The sequence below is a fragment of the Pteropus alecto genome, unplaced genomic scaffold (assembly GCF_000325575.1).
Source record: "Pteropus alecto unplaced genomic scaffold, ASM32557v1 scaffold155, whole genome shotgun sequence".
NCBI classification, from domain to species: domain Eukaryota; kingdom Metazoa; phylum Chordata; class Mammalia; order Chiroptera; family Pteropodidae; genus Pteropus; species Pteropus alecto.
In genome coordinates, this window is record NW_006438113.1 from 18,414,709 (window position 1) to 18,436,731 (window position 22,023).

The 22,023-nt window shown below is 34.2% G+C and overlaps 1 protein-coding gene across 2 annotated transcripts in view; it reads right to left on the reverse strand.

Moving 5' to 3' along the window:
* Nucleotides 1–5,011: 5,011 nt before the first annotated feature.
* Nucleotides 5,012–22,023, reverse strand: part of REEP3 (receptor accessory protein 3) — a 79,719-nt gene continuing 62,707 nt past the window's right edge. The window contains exons 6-8 of one of the 2 annotated variants that reach the window (XM_015592216.2): nt 15,871–16,018; nt 9,133–9,296; nt 5,012–8,439 (exon numbers count right to left, since the gene is read on the reverse strand). In XM_015592216.2, the coding sequence (XP_015447702.1) occupies nt 8,383–8,439; nt 9,133–9,296; nt 15,871–16,018 (369 nt within the window). In that variant the 3' untranslated portion in view covers nt 5,012–8,382. The remainder of the gene's footprint in view (nt 8,440–9,132; nt 9,297–15,870; nt 16,019–22,023) is intronic. The other variant, XM_006915592.3, reaches the window with a different exon arrangement.

Genomic DNA, 22,023 nt, shown 5'->3' on the forward strand with positions numbered 1-22,023 from the left:
CCCCCGCCCATGGCCTGGCGGCCAGCATGTCTGGGCGGTCGCGTGGGAGGGCCTGGGAGTTTTCTTAAAAGTCGAAGGAACCTCAGCCCCCAGGCATCCGGCCTTGGCCTTCTAGCGCTCCGAGACACAGGACAAAATGAAGTTTCCAACCCAGACCCTACCCCGCTGCCGAACAGCCTTCAAAAGGTTCTCAAACCAGCAGAGAAACTCAGCTCTACAGGACTCTCCACAGAAAAACCTTGTTTTGACCATGCAACCCTAGTCCTGGCTATGACACCCCAGGTGCACAGCCAGTAAATCCCAGGTGTGTGGGGAGAAGTTACAGAAGGGTAGCTTTTGGTGCTCGCCCTAAGGCGCTCTTTGACCGGTTATGGATTCCTTTTGTGATGTTGGAGGTCATATTCCACCCGGTACAGGCCGTTCAGGGCTGGAGAAAAGCCAGCTGAACCCAGTGACTCAACCCCCTTGGAATGTGCCTGGAATAATAATGGGGACTTGAAAGGTTTTTATGGCCGAGGTAGCTGAAGGAGACAAGGCTCTCGCGCCTGCAGTTGGCGGACGGCCGAGGGGGGCAGTATTTCCTTTTGCAGTGCTGCTGTGCCTGCAAACAAGACAAAAATAGTCGGAGTATCTGGTTTAAATCAACCAAAAAGCATTTCTATCAGGTTAAACCACCATCCTGCAAGGCTGACAGAACAGGACAAGCCAAGTATATTCCCAGTACTCTTTTAACACTCCCGTACTAGCTAAACCCAATCATATTTTACCTTTGAGATTTCTAAGTGTCCTAACGTACAACTGTCGTTATTTTAAAGATGTTGCAAATTAAACTTCCTTTTCTAAGGTTGTGGGTGGGTATGTGCTCAAGCCCTTACATTTGCAAGCAATACTCTGAATATGTTGCCTATTTAAAAAATAGATGTTGAACCGTGAGGCCCTAGAAGAGTAAAAAAAAAAAAAAAAAAGTGAGGCCAACATATGGGTTGCTTACACTACTAAATATATAGCTGCATTTCCCTCCCGTAACGCCCTACTCAGAATTCCAAAAGCAAGTTGGAACAAAAGGAAAACGTGTCTGAGTGTAAAGAGAGAACTTGTGCCAAGAATTACAGTCACAGGGTAAATAACCTTGTTTTCTCCTTCATCAGTGGCCGCTACCAAACCCTGTTCTTGGAAGGTGGCCAACAGTCTGTCTGGTGGAGGGTGCTGCTAATTAGAGAGAGCCCATAAACCTCTCTGTCAAAGAGGGCATATGACCTTCCCTTCAAGTCTAAACAATAAAGCTGGCGAAGTGCAGACAGCACGCAACGCTGGCTGCCCTGCGGATTCCCTAAATAGGAACAGGATGAGGCCAGGCTTAAGAGGTTACCATAGTTCTGCTCTCACACTTTGAGGAATCGGTCACTCCACTTCCCAGTATAACTTGTTTCAATTACTCTGTACAATCTATTTAGAGGAGAGCAGCTTGCAGAGAGAACTCATTGTCTAATCTAAATGAGGAAGCAATTACTTGCTGCAGTCTAATGTACTTTGAGACTGTCAGGTCAAATATCAACCAGATCTCATGTAACTTTACTTTGCACTTTGGAAGACATATCCTTTTAATAATAATAATTTTTCCCCTGCTTTTTTGAAACCTTTTTTTTTCTATTAAGGTTACAAAATTAAGTTCTTTTTCCCCCTCCTGAGATTTCAAAATATTTTCTAATTTTAGAATTTGTTGTTGCAAGGTAAAGACCACAACCTCTTTTGTACATCGCTTGTTAAATATTTAAAAAATTTATTTTTTTGCTTTTTTTAATAGGCATCTTCTCAGAATAGCAAATAGAGTTCCCAAGTCTTCCCTTCTTTGTCTAATTTACCTCCCCAGGAGCCCCCTGCAAGCTTTAATTTTATACATGTTGTAAACTATAAATAATACAGTTCTGCTTTCCTATACCATATGGAAACTGTCACCTGCTATATATCCTAACTGTACTTGCTTTCAACTTAAAGACTGAATATAATTCATCTCCTGTGTAAAAAGGCATTTGGCCCTTTCTGTGTGTTTTTAGTTAAAACTCAGTATGGAACATCTCGCATGAAAATTCTTCTCGTTGTCAACAGAGCACATAAAAGGGTTTACAAGGTGTGGTTTGAAGGGAAGAAGCCATGGAGCAAATGCTGGTGGGAAGGCAAGGAAGGAAGGAAAGTACTTCTTGAGAGGATACTCCTCCAGTTTAAGCTGCATCCTCTGTTCAAATCTCTTCCTGTTTGTCTGAACCAATAATTGATAATAAATTTTGTCTTTATTTTTCCTTGATCTCCAGTGAGCTGTCCTGCCCTGCAAATTTGGGACTCGCCAGCCTTCACAATTGCATGAGCCAATTCCTTAAAATCAATCTTTCTTTCTCTATATATGCGTGTTTAGTCATGTACTGCATAAAGACATTTGGTCAACGATGAACCACATATACCAAGGTGGTCCTAGAATATAACAGAACTGAAAAGTTCCTATCACCTAGTAGCCCATAGTACCATGTAGTAGGCTATACCACTGAAGATTGTTAAGGGCACTTTATGATGTTCACACAATGACAAAATCATGTAAGGAGGCATTTCTCAGATTGTATCCATGTCGTTTATGCAGTGCAAGACTGTATATAGGTCCTTGAATAATATTTTGTTCAGTGTTGTTTTGTTGTAACATTGATGAAGAAAAAAAAATAGTTCCTTGCCCTGTCTGTATGGTTTTTCTCCGGGACTCTGGTTTCCTCCTACCTCCCAAAGTTGTGCATGTGAGGTGAACTGGTGTGTCTAAGTGGTGCCAGTCTGAGCGAGTGTGTAGGTGTGGGTGTAAACACACCGTAATGGAAAGGCGTCTTGTCCAGAGCTGGTTCCCACCTGTGCTGAGCTGCCAGGAGAGGCTCTAGCCACTGGTGACTGTGAATTGAAATCAGTGGGTTGGAAAAGAATTATCTTGTTTTTATTAATCTTTCGTAAATGTGTGTATGCTCACATTTATTTCAATGTTTAAAGTTAGAAGTGTTTTGGGTCTTTATTTAGAAGTCTGTTGATGATTTTGAGACCAGAAATATGCCACAGGAACTTTTGTTCCTATCAATTAGGCTATGGTAAATTGGTGGTGTTATGTATCATTTTGCTTAAAGTTGTAGCTTCCAGGAACCTATTGACGTTGTTAAGTGAGGACTTACTGTATACACGCACACACCCTATTAGTTCCATTGCTCTAGAGAATTCTAATACAGATACCTACTGTTGACTCCTCGCACTACCATGATCTATTGTAGCACTCAAGTTTAGAGTAACTTAAATTAGGCCTAACATTGCAAAGGGAGAAAAATCTCCACATATCCCAAACTAACTTTCCTAGTACTTTGAGATAGCATCATGTCAGAATACATAATGCAGCTACATACTCTAACCTGACTTCATCAACTCTTTTCACCTTTTCCAAATTTCAGCATTACACAATGCTCAGAAGAGAAAAAACTGATATACGAAACTATCTTCTACTGGTTTTCACTTCCACTTTCTCTTCACAACTTTCTCTTTTTTGGTATTTCCCAAAGATACCAGATGAAAAGACTGACATTTCTACGGGATTCAAGGTTAAAAGTCACCTTGGAAAATTTGCAAGACTACAAAAAATGTAGTAAGGTTTCAAGAAATTCTGCTGTAAAAGTTATGCCCTGAATACTCTCGGTGAGAGGTGATGATGGCTTAAACTAGAGAAGTTGGAGGAGAGGTGAATTTAATGGTCAAATTCAGGATATATTTTGGAGAGAGCCAAAAGGATTTACTAATGTATTAGATATAAGAGGTAAGGGAAAGAAGGAATCCGAAAATTAAAAGGAAAAAAAAAACTGCTCTGAGAAACCAAATAAATTGTTCAATAACCAAGAAGAAATCTCAGCATTAATAATACTAATTAAAGCAAGAATTATTTTCCTTAGGTTAACTGTTATGCTATCTTACTTGGATACAGGCATTGTGCAGAAAATAACAGTCCTACTGTATACAGTAGGCACTCAAGGAATATTTTTGGATTAAAAAAATTGATATTAATTTGATTTGCACATAATGCCAAAATACAATTCCTTCTATTTTCTTTCTCCTTCCTCTTGCCTTTAACCTAAGATTGCCAGTAAGTGAAGGGTAAACATGGTGATTTCCCTACTTTTGTTAAGCAGTCTTTTGGTATCCTACACTTACAATTTTTATCTTGTGCTTTAAAATTTCAATTCAAAGCATAATCTTATAAAAAGCAATTTAAAAAACATTACCAAAACCAGACCATAAGGAGAGTGTTTCAAGGCTAGAATATTGATAGGTAGGTAAAAGGACAAAATGTTTTCCAGGGAACAATGAATCAGTCTCTGACATAATTTTTGTTCCATGAATCTCTTTGTTAAAAACAGTGAACTACTTAAAGGGAAAATAAAACACCTAAAAAATGTGTTCTCTGGAATTTTTATTTAAATTTATAACGTCTTTGGATTATCACAAGGATATACTTCCTAATAAAAATAAAAACAGAACTCCATTTAGAAATACTTTATCACACATTATATACCATAATGAAGTAACACACAAAGAAACTTTTTTTAAACACAGAATTTCTCTCTAAAGCTTAAATGTGAGGCAGACAGACGTCTGACTTTAAAACAGATGGAACCTCAGAACACTCCCAGGATACATAAAACTGCATTTTGTGTTATATTTTATGTCTGAGATGGCTAACCAATACAAATTGATGGCCAGGGTTTCTCTACTAATTGATTTTTTCCTGTCTTCCCTTTTTAACATACAAATTTAATAATTCGGTGTTTCTTTTAATCCTATGGAATGAGCATTCAAGAATGTGTATGATTTATATAACCTGCTTTGTGACTTATAATCTTAATTGTGTGCATGTTATCTATTATTTTATCAAAACATATTAATAATAAATAATTATCAATTCATGGGGCCCAACACATGTACTCTTGACACACATACAAAAATACAATTGTCACTAATAAAACAAGTTTATTTTATATTAAAGTTTTCAAAAAACACGTTTGTAAAATTACTTCCATACTAGGCCTAAAGATAGCCTTTACAAAGAGCTTATAAAATTGCAAAACTGCTTTCTCTTAACTACTAAAGTGTTAAAAGAAAAGGTATTGAAAGAAAAAATGTTAATTCGTGGTCAATGTTTAAATAATACACATTAACTCTGTGAAATATTATAGAAGATTAAATCTTAAAAACATTTCCTTTCAGAAAGTTTTACTTGTAAATGATGTTTACTAAGAAATATACACTGCATACTGCACTAACAATGATCTCTCAAAATTTTCCCATTAGCTTTTCAAATCAATTAGCCTACACAGGAGAAAACAGAAAATTGCTTTTCAATACCTATTAACTCCTTGATTTTCCTGATAAAGAAAATCAGAATAAAAATTTAGTCTATTTCAATTAAAAATACAAATTACTAATATTTAAGATAGCATTGTATTCTTTTTAACAAAAGTTCAAGCGTTCCGGAAGCATAAACTGTTATTTTCAAAAAAGGAAAAAAAACCACATTTGTCTAACCAATGTCTTAACAGAAATTTGGAATATTTACATAATTTATAACACTGTAGAAATCTTTGGTGGTGACATATGGATTAAGTTCCCTGAAAACACTAATAATTTTGTTCCATCAATCTGGGTAGTCAAGTATTAATAATTAGTAATGCTGGCAGTATCATTTTCTACCAAATGCACATATAGTAAAGTGTGTGGAGAATATCTTAGGTAGGACCTAAGTGGGTTTACATAATTAATTACTTAGCAATCAAGCTTATTTCTGGCTCATTTTTATACCAGAAAAAAATTTGGTGAACTAAAGAATAGATTAATTCTTACTTCCAAACGAATTCTGGAAATAGTTAATAGTAACAAACAAATTGAATGCATATATAATAAAACAACGAATACAATTTCTGGATAAACTTTAACAGCTACCAAAATAGTACCTTAGATAGGCTTGTGCAGCATCTGATGCCCATTCACCAAGTGATGGTGGCAGGAAAGCAAGGCACTGCGGTCTAAGGATAAATTTATCTCTTTCAAAAGCAGTGGACTTAAAAACAGAAACAAAAAATAACATGTTCCACCTTAAAAGAAACAAAAATGTATAAACTTATACAAAATTCAAAGGAAAGGGCATGCTAAAACACACATTAGAGAAAAGAAGCAAAATTTAAGAAATTTAAGAAAATGGGAGAAAAGGAATTATAGAAAAACAAAATGACATCACTGTATAAAGGATGTAATAGTAGAAATATATCAGAGGAAGCATAGTAAGTGTGAAGAGATACAATTAAACAGAAGAACTTGTACTACCTCTTTGAAACTGGTTTTGTCTTTAAATGTTTTGATTCCAAAAGTGTAGAGGGATACATAATTCCTCGAATTTAGAAAAGTATTTATGAGATCAGATTTGGAAAAGATAAAATGGTAAAAATCAGCCTCCATAGGTAATGTTTTTTGATACAAAGTCAGGTACATGACATTGTCAGGCAATCTGAGATGACACTGCCTTTGTGCAGGAAAGACACGCATGGCAAGCATGGCATGGCATTTATATTTATAAGTCTAAAACTATACAATATAAATAAAACTCTCTTCCAAGAGTTTATAATCAGCCCTCATAGAAATTTTGAACACAAATTAAAGGGCTTTCCAGAAACTAAGAGGCTAAAAATTAGTCAAGGTAAAGTAGATGGAGATACTCATAGAAATAAACTTTGATAGCAAAGAAGTTGAATGAATTTTTACTTGGTGTTATATATCAAGAATGTGAGATAATCTAGAAAATATTTTAAGACTTGTATCAGAGAAATGTCTGAATTATATTAAGGTACTTTGGAGTAAACATTCTGTTCTCTGCTAATACTTTCAGGAGGTCCTGAAGATACACTGCCAGCTAGCTTTATTTCTTTAAAGGTAGAAAAGTCAAAGATCTCATAAATTTCTCATTGTTTTTTCTTTTGGACAAACTAGTAGCATCATCAAGTAAATTATCTGAACAAGTATAATTTTACAAATTTCATTACCGATCACTAAAACCATCACCAAAAACATAGTGACTTAAGAGTTTATAATATATAGCTATCAATGCAATCTAAAAATGCCTCTAAGTCCAGTAACTCAAAGTATCTGGGGTTAGAAAAGGATATTTTTCTAATATCCATTCTAATAGCTTCTAAAATCTAAGATTAACAACATCTGTATTTTGCATTGGCAACTATCTTCAGGATATAATTTTACCCAGAAGAGAAGCGATTCAAATGATTCTAGTTAATGCCAGATTTATAAATCAACAACACATACAAGTGCCAAGCTTGTGAATGGACTAGCTGTTGGATATTTTCATAAATTAGAAGAGACCTATGTGCTATACTGGTCTCTAACTTTATTTCACAAAAGCTACCACTTTTAAAAGCCAAAAATGTAATTAGTGTTAAAAGCATGCTAAGTTCAACCACAATGTATGGCTAAATATTGAAAACTGGTTAATGTTTAAAATACTTTCTTATCTGTAAAGAAGATAATTAAAAATAGCTACACTTGAAAAATTAGCTATATTTTTATATTGTTAAAATCAAGCAAATTTAACAAATGAAACCCACAGGAAAAGAGATGATGTAATTCAAGGCATAAATTTAACATGTCAGAATATGACAAATAATAAAGACAGTGCCGATGAAACTTAAAATGTACAGCTGTAAAATAAGTAAACAATTTTCAAGTGTGCAAAACTAGTCAGGAATGAAAGTGCTTTGTGAATACCTGGTTTTCAAATATTTGTTTTGAAAACTTTCCGTTGATGGTGGAAACACTATAAAATATTAAAAAAGTAAAAATTTAAAGACTATGTGAAACATACTTTATCTCATTATGCCCTTGTCTTATTACTGTTAGATCAGAGACCTATTTAATTACTACTCTCATGTGATAGTTATAACATAAATGGAGGTAAACAATACAATATCACAAAAGTTGATATATCCTGAACCACAAAAACACTCCTCTCAAGTATATTGTAGGTTTGTGCTTCATCCTGTATCTCAGGCCCTTGATATTGCTGATAAATTTGAAAACATGTAACACAATTTTCTATCATTTTTGATATATATACACACATATATGCTTTGCATAACTACCTTTAACAGTCAAGAAATGAAAGTAATTGTTAAAGAAATAAAAAGTATTTAAGTTGATGAAAGTAAACCCTATCACTGCCACAATTTACAGAATTATTTTAATGTGTAAATCCTAACGTTAGAAAAAACAGTTGGTGCATTAGCATAATTTGTCTTGGGATACTTGAAGTGTACATGACTAAAAATACACCTGTGGTCTCTTCTTCACTTTATATTTTAGGGACCCATACCGCACCTGAAGAGAGAAATGTGTTATTATTACAAATTAGATGATTAAGTTTTGAAATCATATAAGATTTAATAGTTCATAAACATAGAATAATTTTTTTAACTTTTCTGATATAAAGAACTAATTATCCAACAAGTATGTACTCAGAAGACAATACTGCTTATATACTAAAAATTGTAGTTGGTTCTATATTGTTTATATGCTGTAGATTATCACTAATAACAAACATTAATTGTTATTATTTATGCTTTGCTTGGTATGTGTCAATGAACATTGCTCACAATAATCTGAAGCTATTCCCTGAAATTCTCCACTGCTTTCTGGGCACAAAGACAATATATAATTTCAGATAAACTTTTACTATTTAATCCTCATGGAGGGTAAATTCAAAGCAAAACTATGTGATTTTGTTAGCTGCTTTCTTTGCTTATCTGAAGGGCTGGCACTGAGTATTCAGGACAGCCATATGATTTGCTATGTGAGAATATTATTTTCTACTTATCGTGGAAGACTAGGAATTTACCATTTTCTAAACTTCCATAGATCCTAATACATCTGATCTGAATAAAGAATTTTAAATATAACTGCAGCTCTACCATTCCAATACTTCATTTATGGATCATTAATATCCTGAATGATAATGTAGCAGGAAATCCCTTAACATTAATCATTAGGAAAACAACTCCATAATTGACTGACCTCTTTTCGGCCTTTCACGGTTTTCACAGATTTCATGCTTTGCGATCTTCGAAGCCCTTTGTGTGTTAACATCTCATCATCTGAATATGGTCCTTCTGCTTCCTCATCTGTTTTCTCATCTCTGTCTTTCAGTGGAATTCCATAACCTAAGCAAGTTGTTAAAACTAGCATGTTAAAAAGATGGTAAAAAGATACCAGTCAGTACTGCCTCTTAACTGTTTGCAGTTCTCTGCATGATCTGCATTTGCCTGGTTACTTCTTTTCCTTTCTTACCTGCAATATGTTCCCTTAATCTTTGCCCCTAGAACTATTCTAGATGAAGCTCATAACTGATTTCTTCCAGGAAGCTTTCCCTGACCATTCCTATTTTTACTATGCATTTTTCAAAATAATTCATTTTTGAGTAGGTAACACATTTATCTTTTTCAAAAATCAGAGAATATAAATAACTATATATTTATATGTTGAGTATATATATTTTTATTTACATTGAAAAGTGTCTTTCCATCCTTTCTCCTTTTCATGAGTTCTAAATAACCTAAGCAATTGTGTAGTTTAGTCATTTATATCTTTGACTTTAATTAGGAATTAAGGGTTCCCCCATACTTTGTGTCAAACCTTTTGTCAAGATTGGGAATGGTAGGGTGAATTTAAGGAGTCATATAAGACCCAAAGGGGCTAGAATTTTGGGCAAGTACACTGGGGGCAGGTGATAGAGATGTTAAACCAACACTGTTGCAGTTGCTGAGATAAAACCCAGCCAGATAGGCTACAGTAATTAGAAACATCACAGGCTATGATGACAGATGTTAGTCAAAGTAAATAGCCAGCGTCAGAAAAGGCAGTAAGAGATTGTGCGGGTGTGTTAATAGGCTGCTATGTATAGCTACAAAGGCTTAACATTGACCAACATGTAAACATCCAAGCATGGTCAGCCTGGTTATTGTTGGAAAGTCTGAGAGCATCCTGACACTGGCATTTAGGGACAAGAACGCTCTTATTCCTGAAGCAGAGGTTCTCAAACTTTAGCACATATTAGAGTCACCTGGAGAACCTGTTAGTTAATACACTGATTGCTGGGCCTGGGGTGAACTGAGAATCTACATTTCTACCAAGTTCCTAGGTGATGCTTATGCTACTGGTCCAGGGTCCACACTTTGAGAACCACTGCCTGGATGGAGCAAAAGAGGGGCCCAAGTCTAAGGCAACCCGAACACTAGGTAGATTATAAAGATAGGGGTGAGGTTACAAGGCCCCATTAACTTTCAAATTCTCCTTTAATAAAGATAAAGAATATAAATACCTAAATGTTTAAATGAGAAAAAAAGTAGCAGGTTTTCCAGGTTTAGAAGAGGGGTAAGGGACAGATTTCCTGCATGTGAAGAAAAATATACTAAATAAACATTTATTAATCTGCTCTCCCAGGACATGATTACTTGAGACTCACTAAGCAAACCATGAAGAGTTGTTAATAAGCTTTTTAGTCTTAAAATAAGATAAACATCTTTGTATACTAAGATAGTACAATTTTATGCTGCCATCCCCCTAGGCTAGAAATTAGGGAGGATTTGGGAATAGATTCAGTCATTATTTAGGCCAAGATGCTTTGTTTTCCTGCAGCAGTTCAAGGAAATGTGTTCTAGGTAGAAGAGACAGCATGTGCAAAGGTGCTAGGGCAGTGGAGAGCATGACTGCTTGGAAGAACTTCCAGGAGGCCAGTGTGGCCAGGAAAGGGGATGGGATTAGTAGTCCCAGGAAAATGCTCCTGATGCAATATGAAGTGGGAAAAAGATGTACGTGTATAAACAAATAAAGGAAAAACATGAAAAATGAAACCACTGCATGTCTTAGAAGTGGGCTTTTAAGTGATTTTTAATTTATTTTTCCTTTTTTTTTAATTTGCCAAATTTTTATTTTAAAACTGTGTTACTCCTATAGTTGGGGAAAACAAACCAGAAAAAATGTTTTTAGGTTGTGATTTCTAGATTTTTCTCTATTGTTGTTGCTTACACAATATTTCCTGATCCCAACATAATAAAACTAAGGTAAAACAAGAACGAGGAATCAAGGAGAGAGTCAGAAAGGCAGCAAATGTGACCAGAAAATTCTCTAAGGCCACAGATAAAGCATAAGACTACAGTTCAACAAACATGGCCCTTGCTATTTTAATTGATCTTCATTTTATCTGATTAGGAATTGAAATTTCATTCAAAAGATGATAGTATATAAATCTTATTATTTGTTTCCTAATGTTGTTAAAAAAAATCTTATTAGTTTTCTAATTATGGTTTCAGGAAAAGTGATGGCTTGATTCATTATTCCACAAGTATTTTTAAAATTCTACTATGTGAGGCAGTGTACTAAATTATGAGGATAAAATGATGAAAAAGACACAACTATCATTTTCTACCCTAAGAAACTTACAGTCCAGTAGGAGAAGTAGACTCTACTGGGCACTACTAGCCTGTAAAAAAATGCTATAAATAGAAGATAATGCTATGGGAACATATAGTAAGAGAATTAACTCAGCCTGGGGACGGGGAGCAGTGGGTTGTGAGAGAAGAGTTCCTGTAAGGTGGTGTGACTAAGCCAAACCCTGAAAGGCTCATGATTCCATACAGCTAGCACATGATGAAGTGGGAGAACAAGGTCAGGGAGCTAATATACCACATGTCCTTGAGTTTAGATTTCAACAGAGAGCGACGGGGCGTGGGGAGGAGCACTGAGGCAAACATGTTAAGCAGAGGGTGACGTGATTAGATTTCGGTTCTAAAAGAGTCTTCTTGCACTTTGGAGAATGATCAGAAGTGGATGAGACTGGAAGCAGGGGGATTATTGCTGTATGGCAGGTCAGAAATGAAGTCCAAGAAATGAGGACAGAGCAAGCAGCCACATTTGGGATCTATTAGGAGGTGAAATCGATAAACTTAATTTAGCAACTGAGTAAATCAATCCCTCATCCAAAAGAGAGGAGTCAAGTCAAATATTCTCACTAAAATATGCACTATCTGTTCCACTTACTACCTGGAAAAGAGTATGTAAATTCTGCTGTGAGTGGTGGAAATAATGTCAGTTAAAGTTATCCAAGTATGTTTTCTTATCTGGTAATGTGGTGAGACAGATGAGAGATGATGACTAGGTTTCTCTGTCAACGCCAGCTTGAAGCCAATTGAGCTCTCTGGGGCACTATGTGGAGTGGGATTCTGAGCCAGCATGGGAAAGTGCCACAATCCATTAGCAATGTCTGCCATCATGGGCACAGGAGCAGGGAGTAGGCCTGTCACCTATTTGCCATTTTTGACTAAAGCATCTCTAAGGTCTCTTCCTGCTCAAATTATTTTAATACGTGGTTCCAGCCCAACTAAGTTTAGCCTCTTTATAAATTAAAAATAGAAAGAGTAAGAATTAGCTTAGGAACCTTGGATACCTCACTTCTGTCATTGAGTATGTAGCTTTAACAAGTAATTTAAGCTCCTTAAGTCTCCATTTATTCATCTACAAAATAAGGATAAAGTACTTAACCTGCATAGTCATCTTAAGAATTAAGTAAATATGTAAAGCAACTAAAACAAACAAACAAAAATCTCCTTATGTACTTTAATTAAAACTGAATGTTGAACCACTTTTAACTAATATGGGAGCAGCAGGTTCTTTGCAGAAAAAATATTTCCACTTATCAAAATGTGGTGTTCTTTCAAGGGATGTGAACATCATGTTCAAGGCATCCATTTTCTTACAAAACAGCATTTGGAGGGAGCTTTTTTTCCCATTGTGACTACATGCAGATTTGAATAATTTCATCAAAGCAGGATGTCTCTTGATGAGTTAACCTTAAACAGCTCAGAGCAGATCATGGTGAGTTTTCAAAAGGGACCTGCTTTCCACATATTTTAGTTTGCTTGTGTGGACAATCAGAGCTTCTGAGGTAAATGTATTGATCATGAACCAGTAAAGACTTTGCAATGTAAAGTAATTCCCACACTTACAAATTTATCCTGTTTTCTTTTCTTGAGGAATCTTGGAAGTAAATGAAATGAAGTAAATGAAATAGAGAAGAATTTATAATAAAAAAAAAAAAAGAATACCTTAATTCGTTTTCCAAAGGAAGAGTTCTGCTGTTTTATTTCTGATTCTGAGTAACAGGTTGGGTTAAAAAAAAATCACTAAAATCCTACCAGTCAGAGCTAAACACTTAACATTTCAGTAATGTCCTTCCAGACTCTCCACTATGTATATACATTTGAAAAATAACTTTACATATATTAATTATTTCATCTACCTATTGTGCCTCCATGGTATAGGATTATAACACAAATACTATTTTGTTGTTATTGTTAATTTCCACATAATCTGGTTATGTTTTTATGTCAGTAAGTATAGAATGACATTATTATTTTTCCTGGCTAATAAACCACCCAGCTCAGACACCAGACATGTGAGTGAAGAAGTCTTTGAGATTATGACTCCAGCTCAAGTTGCTGTCTGACTGTAGCTGCATAAGACCCTAAGAACTATCAGACTGAGCTCGGTCACCTCCAGATTCACAAGTAAAATAAATGACGGTGATATTTTTAAACTACTGTTGGGAGGTGGTTTATTATGCAGCAACAGACAACTAGAATAGTCACCAACACAGAGCACTATTAATTAAAATTTTTATTTGCCAATCTGGTGAGCAAAAATTACTATTATTTCTATTCCTTTGACTACTGTGAGGCTATTTTTTTCATATATTAATTGGTCAGCTGTATTCTGTGGTAGTATTGACAATTATTGGCTTGTAAGGGTTCTTAGATTGTTAAAATCGGAACCCTTTGCTTGTAACATATAATATTTCTTATAGTTTGTCATTTTTATCGTGTGGAGTTTTTCCCCCCTTTATATGGTAATTTTATGTTTTTTTTTTTTTTAATAGAAAAATCTCTCAAACATTTCCTTTATGTTTTCTGGTTTTGATGTCATGCTTAAGAAGTTTGATCTATCCTAGGAGCATAAAAATACACACAGGAATTTCTTACTATATTGTTTAATTTCTTACATTTCAGTCCTAATCTTTTAAGAATTTATTTTGATACAGATATAACTTCATTGCCTATTTCACCTTCTAAGCTTAGCAGTTATCTTAACATCACTTATTAATCTGCCTTTCTACCAATTTGAAAGGCTATCTTCCTCATTTTATAAATGTCCTCGTGTACCTGCATTTGTGTCTATCTAGATTATCTGTTATTATCATCTCTTCCCCTATTCCTCTCCTGGAAACACTACTTAATTAAAGATAGTGTCGAGACAGAAAGTTTTGCTTAAATTTTTTCCTTAAAGAAGAAAAGCTCAGAATATATACTATTCTGTAGGAAAGTTTGGCAAAGTAATGCATATTAAAATTTTAATTTCATAACTGAACAAGTATGTTTCTTGTACTGCTACCAGTTCCTTCATATTTTTATAAATCTTCAGTTATTTTAATTTCATGGCTTGAACTTTAACAAAAGAACTAAACAGTACCTCAATATCTTAAAATATTTTAGTCACATCACAAAAATAGTGTTTAGAATTTTCCTATTTATAATCTTGTTTTCCGTTAAATAATTGAAATATAATTCTTAACCAATTCTAAGGTATAATCATGAACAAATTGCTGATAAAGACCTCAGATAACTAGTGTGAATAAGCACTATATATACAGCAGACCTCATAATCAAAATTAGTATCCTAATTTTTAAATGCGTATTAAGAAGATGCCTATAATAGGGACTACTTTTATGTTATTTATGCATTAAGAATGATGGTTCGAAGTTCAATGGTTCCTCATTCTTAAAGATATTACTTCCTTAATCAATTGCCAATGCTTAATTACTACCTCTTAGATAACAGACACCAACTTTTGTAAAGTTATTCATTCTAGGGAGAATTTAAAGAAAGTTCACTATTTTTCCTCTATAAGAAAAGACTGTTACTTTATTTTTCAAACTGTTTATAACTATAAAGGATGATTTTTAATCTCCTTCAAAAGAAAAGTTTTAGATTAAAAAAAAATAGATTTAAGCAGGCTTGTACCTTATGGACTTAATAATAAGACATGTCTTGAAGATCTTGGTTCTCAGCTATGCCTTTAAATAAAACTTTCTTATATGTGAGAAAATGACTAAGGAACTATGTCTTTATTTATGTGTATGTTTCTAAGATAATTATTTATTAAAGTTTAGAACATACCAGATACGACATGCTCATGCTTTACATTAGAATATATCTACAAGTTAGTTCTTGAACTAGAATATGTATAAATTCAACACATTTTCCACTGGAGTAATTTTGTTTTTAAACTGAATCACCTGCTTAAAACTTTTATGAGTCAATATCCTCCCTTGTTCACAGCACTTACAGTACAGATTGTTTAATTATAAAACTATTGAGATGTCATTACACAGCTTATATAGAAAGAATATTGATCACAGGTCAAAACTCGTACTGGTGGTAACTACACCCACAGCTTCTAAAAATTCAAGCAGCACAAAAAGCTACTGCTACTTTCTTAGTTGGATTATCTCCATAGCCAATAAAAGGCAAGCATTAACTTTATCTAGAGAAAATCTAGAGAAAGAGAACTACAATTAAGAGTAAAACTCAGAAGTAAATTTTGTCTACCAAATTCAGAGTTATCAAGTATTATTTCAAGTACCCATCTTGACTCAAAACCCCACTTGTGAAAGAATAATATATTAAAACGAACAAGCACACCTGCTGATTCACTGGAGGCTGGTTTACTTTTCTTTTTTGTTTCTGGTAGAGGTTGGTATGGCCTTTGTCCCATGTGCTCATCCCCTTGGATAGCTGTTAGATCGTGCATACTGAAACTTCGTAACCGCTCGGTTATCGCCCCTTGGCTCTATTTTAATAGAGAAGTGAGAGATCGAAGAAAAAAATACTTTAAAATATTTAATATATAAAAATACTTTAAAATACTTAATATATATTGAACTTTCCTCCAACATTTTATCATGGAGCTTACTCTTTTTATTATGAAACTTTCAGAAAAGTTGAAAGAATTGTATACTGGACACCCATAATCATTTACATTTTGCTATATTTTATCACATATCTACCATTTATCCATCCATCAAACCATTTTTAATGTATTTAAAAGTGAGTTGTAGACATCGGTACATTCCACCCCCAAACATTTAAGCTTTATATTTAAAGTGTGAAAAATGCGTGATGAGCTTACCCTCAGAGTAATTTTGCTCTCTCCTAAAACTAGCACTCGGGGCTTAAGTTTATGATTTAGAACTTTTTAAAGTAAAAGAGATATTGTCTTAAGCTAAACTAAGTCAGGAGTCGTAATGGCTCTACCCAGAACAGGGTACAAAAAATTTAAGAGCCAAAGAATCCTGGATACAAAATAATATTCAGTTAATGAGTTCACTATCTGGCAAGGCACATCTACTACTGCTATGAAGTCATTCTAAAGCCTTAACAACAGGGTAGACGTTGAACACCTGTGGGTATTTAAATTTAAATTAACTAAATAAAAATTAAATAAAGTAAAAATTAAATAAGAATAAGTTAAATAACATTAAATAAAGTAAAAATTCAGTTCCTTAATTGCACTAGTCACATTTCACATGCTCAATAGTCACATGTGGCTAGTAGCTACTGTATTAAACAATACATAGAAGATTTCTATTGCAGAAAGTTCAATGACTTTCATCATTGCACAGCTTTGAAAGTGACATTTCTGAACTTTTTAGCTATAACTAGATTCCCTTCCAAGTATAAACCTTTGTAAAGGGAAAAAATAATTTCTAAATTTACCCACTTTGAAAATTTGCACAGCATATAGATGACTAATTTCTTATTTATAGCTGGATTAAAAATATTCTTCTAATGTTTTTTTACACTTATTTCTTCTTCTCACATATGTCAATTTATGGTTGCCTCTAGTTATAAAGTTACCATAGAAACTTATCCATAATGGTTTATCTCTAAGTTTCAAAGCTTACAGCACTAAAAACATTCAAATATTACTGCTAACATGTATTTTACAATGAAGAAAATGAGTTTTGATTCAGGTACTCTGAGTTGGTGATATATTATGTTGAAAGCAAACACCATTACACCACTTAAGCTTTGTATTTCTACTGTATTTTTTTGACTTGTGAAAAGGAATTATTTAACTAAAGAGTCTATATCCTCCATAAAAATAACTGGGTTCCACGCATGTTTAAACATTCTTGATGAGGTTTTTAATTAATTATACTTTTTTACTCTTTATCAGATACCATTTACTTATTAAACAGGTAACAGAAGATTTCGGAGGCACGCTAAAAGGAGATGACCAGCGCTCATCTGGGACAGATGCCTTGTCTTCTCAAAACTGTCAGTTTCTTTATCTCATCTTTGTATTTCTGTGCCTTCTCTCAGAAATTCTTGACTTTTTACCTACTGTTAAAGAAATGATAAATAGCACACACATCCATGATACCCTCTACTTGACTTGGGTGCAATTTCCAAGGCTGGCTGTAACTCCCAAACTCTCCAACTCAAGAAAGTGTATCTCAGAATGAAAATGAGTCAGAGTGTCATTGAACCAGTCCTGCTTTATATCATCCATAAACTTTGGTATCTTTAACAAGTATAATCAGTTAATTACTTAGGGCATACCTCACAAATGAACTCACATATTATTGTTAGTCTTATCATTGTGTTGTGTATATTTTGCTTCCAAAGCAAGATTTTAAGAAACTAGATGAGATAGATCTTAGGCTTCTTCTAGTCTCCTAATGTACCTGTGGTACTGAAACTGGGTGTGTAATAATTAAACTAAATACTCTTTTTATGCCTCTTTTAAAATTATTCTTGACTGCTAGAGAGTTTTCCATATAGTAGCTTGTTTTAATGTAAACAGTGGCATTTACATACTGAAGTTAAGTAGCAAACTACAGGTATGGTTGTGGGTATCTAGATTATACTAACCATCAGAGGTTTGTTTCGGGTTAAATGAAAGGTGAGCAAGGACCAACTCTGAGGTATCTGGGTGATCTATTTACAGCATGGATTTTAATGTAGCTCTTGAGTAACCAATCTCATAGCCCTAAGTATTATCAATCCCCTCAAAGTTTCAAGAAAAGCGAAGAAAAGCTTGGGGCTGTGCATCCTCTTTGACACCCACCAACACTTCGACAGCCATTATCATTTTGAAAAATCAGACTTTCCACTATGTATTTTCTTATGGGCCCTGAGTGGAGCTAATATAGGAAAAGAGAATTAATGCAGTATTGTGAACTTCAAAATCATTATATAAATTGTAAGTATCCAATGTACCCATATTAAAGGAGGGGTGTAATTATAAAATAATCACATCTAAATGCAGACCTATTCCCTCCAATTTTTATATCTTCAACACAAAAAGTCTATTAATAAAGGAATTATGTTTGTAATAAAATTTTAAGTGGCAATACTTTCCCTCTACCTCAGAATTCTAAATCATGTGCATAACATGCAGTATGGTTATAAGTAGACAGGAAAAAATATGCAAAAATGAAAACAGTATAATGTTTAAGACACATGGGAAGGGTGATATTTTTCAACAATTTCTTTAATATAAAATTAGTCATAGATGGCATAGTGAAGTTTTAATTGTAACATGGTAAAGGGGATCAAATATATGGTAGCTGAAGGAAACTGGACTTTGGGTGGTAAATACACAATAGGATATACAGATGTTAAATTATAATGTACACCTGAAAATTATATAATTGTATTAACCAATGTTACCCCAATAAACCTAATTAAAAAAAAATTTCTGATCCATTTCCCACTCACTCTTCCTACATATAATCTCTTACTCTGATTATTAAAAGAAAATTTCTCTATTTTCAGGGCACAAATAGGGCATTACAGTCACTTGTCAATAACAATGTTATGTTCTGTTTAAAGTAATAATTTTCTTCTATTGGGTTTATATAATATTAAGCTAAAAGCGTAAAAAAATGAAGATTCTAGTCGAGGAGGAAAGTATGTGTGGAAATAGCCACCTTACTTGATGAGGAAGAAAGGTATCATCCACAAGGAATTCTATATCCAAGCATTTTATAGCCTATTCTCTGCAGAATTGTATATACACTGTGTATGTTAATATTGGTCCTAAAAACCAAAGAGGAAGTAACAGAAAGATTATGATAAGAATGTAAAAGTAGGAAGTATTCCATAGAATATTTTATATCAAGACCGATCATCATTAGCAGAAGGGTTCCCAAACCCTTCAGTAGCTCAAAATTCCCAGGCTCTGAATTTGGATGGGCCCAGAACATCCATTTAAGAAACTAAGAACACCACAGGGGTGACTGGCTAAAAGGGCTGGGTCCAGATCTAGCACAGTAAAGCTCTAAGAAGGATTCTCCAGCTGAGAACCAGCTCCCCGAGCTGTCCTCCCACAGAGCTCATTTATATCCAAGGGCAGTAGGACATATGAATGTCTACTCAAGTATACAGGTACATGATTGGCATTTTTAGAAAGGGACCTGCATATATGACTAATTCTAACTTTTTTACACCCAAACAATTCCACTTTTGTTAAAATAACTTAATTTCCTGGTTAAACATTACATAAAAATTACTATATTTTGTGTTAAATAAGGGGAATTTACTAGGCTTATTAGCATCTTTGTATAAAACCCTCAATCTATTCACATTTTTTATTAAGAACTTAAAAACATAATCGGCAACACTTTATAATCTTACAAGCATATAAACAATCTCTTACAGAATAATTCTTACTGTCCTGTTGAATAATGAATAGCCATTAAGCTCTATTTCTGTTGATCCTTGACATATTACATTATAATTGCAGATAAGGCTAGTTCCCAGTTTTCAGGGAAATTTCTCTTCCCTATGGACATTCAACAATTAATCTGATCAAGCCTAGAATAGAATCAACTTCATTTGCATTAAGTGAATAATATATTTTAGTGGTTTTAAGATGAAAGCAATATATACTTACCAAAGAACATTTGTAACAAGAGACAAATATACAAAAGAAAAATTATTCATAATCTACCTATACAGATTTATATATTCTTTTAGCTTTTTCTGACTCATCATACTTTTAGAGCAAAGTTTCTCAACCTCAGCACTATTGCTATTTTGGGCTGGATAATTTTTTTTGTTGTGGGGAAGCAGTCCTATGCATTGTAGAATATTAAGTAGTATCCCTGGCCTCTACCCTCTATATGCCAGTAGCAGCACCCCTTCCCTTAGTTGTGACAATCCAAAATGTCTCCAGACATTGCCAAATGTCCCTTGGAAGGCAAAATCAACCCTGCTGAGAACTATTCTTAGAGATATAAGGGGCTTTAGAAGTCAAATTTCACCCCCTTGTTTTACAGGCAAGAAAATGAATACTTAGATCTGCAGATGATTTGCCCAAAATCTCATGGCTAATTTGTGGCAAGATTAGGGCTAAAAAAATGCAGATAACTCCACTGCTACAGAATTCAATGTTCATTACAACATTCTGCTTCTTAGATGATAGGAAAATAGTATGACCTTTTCCATCGTCTGAACAATTGCCTTTTTTTTTTTAATGGATGATATTAAGTGGCTACACATCCTCAAATCTTTTCACAAACAGAAAGCCACTAAGACAGTAAGATGTCAGGATTTTTGAACTAATCACAGTCACTTAAAGTCAATTAGATTTCATCAGTTTTACCTGTAAGGATCTACTTTCTGTGCTAATTGATTTTTCAAATAGTATCTGCTAAATAATTCAACAAGAAAAGGCTGCCAGAGAAAATTCTAAGAGATGGTTAATATGACCAGCAGTACTTTTCTTCACCTGTCCTTCATCTGGCAGGAGTGTTGCTCATCTGTACAAAAGCCACCTGCATTTCTCATGTGAAAAACTATGGAATGTTGAAAATCCTCAGCAAAATCCTTGAAGGGTCCTTCATGTGTTTATGCTTTGCTCAGCTAAAATAAACTTGTACGCTGACCTTGTGAACAGATGCCTGGTAATGAGGTCATAGAACTGAGTAACATTTTCAGAAAATTGCTTTACAGTATAATAAGTGCTCTTATTAGATTCCTATTTTCATCTTTAACATGCTCAGGTGGTTCAACCTGGGAAACCTAGTCAGGGGCATTACCAATTTTTAAAGGTCATAGCAAGAGTCCAATTATTTTTAGCCTAAAAGATATTTTTACAAACTATATGTTGTAAAAATTTTAAATAATTCTCCAGTCTTACTACTGGATTTCTTGCAGTTTCTCCTTAAACTTGACCTATTTCCTATTTCGGTTTCAATTTATTCCTTGGTATGAAGTGTCTGGTTCAGTGATTCTTCCATCACAGTGCCTTTCTTTGATATCTCCAGAGATGAAACTAATTTCACCTACTTTAAAATAGGCACAGTACAACTTGAGGCAAATAGTGTTAACAGTATGTTATGTTCAGCATATTTAATGACTATTTCTAATGAATAAAATCCAGGATGGCTGAAGTGAATCTTCCTGGGCTCCTGCTGAGAAGGGCAAGGGCTACTTCGCATACAATGATCTTGATAACTAAAGGATCATGACATCACAAACAAGAAAGGAAAGTTCAAAAGTGGATTCAAATTATGGGATATGCGTTTGTTTGTTTTGCAGTGGTAACTTAGATGATTTTTATGTTCTCTGTTTCCTGCCTTTGAAGTGGGGTGGTGGTTCTAAGTTGTTAAATATATAAATAAAAATAAACAATGAATCACAAAGAAAAAAAGATAGAAATCTAAGTATAGGATTGTTTTCATAGCTTTTCTACAGAAAAACATTTCTGAGATAATGCTTATTCTGATAATGAAGGGCAAAAGGGAGGCTTGTAGCAGTCAATGATAACATTTTCAGTTAGTA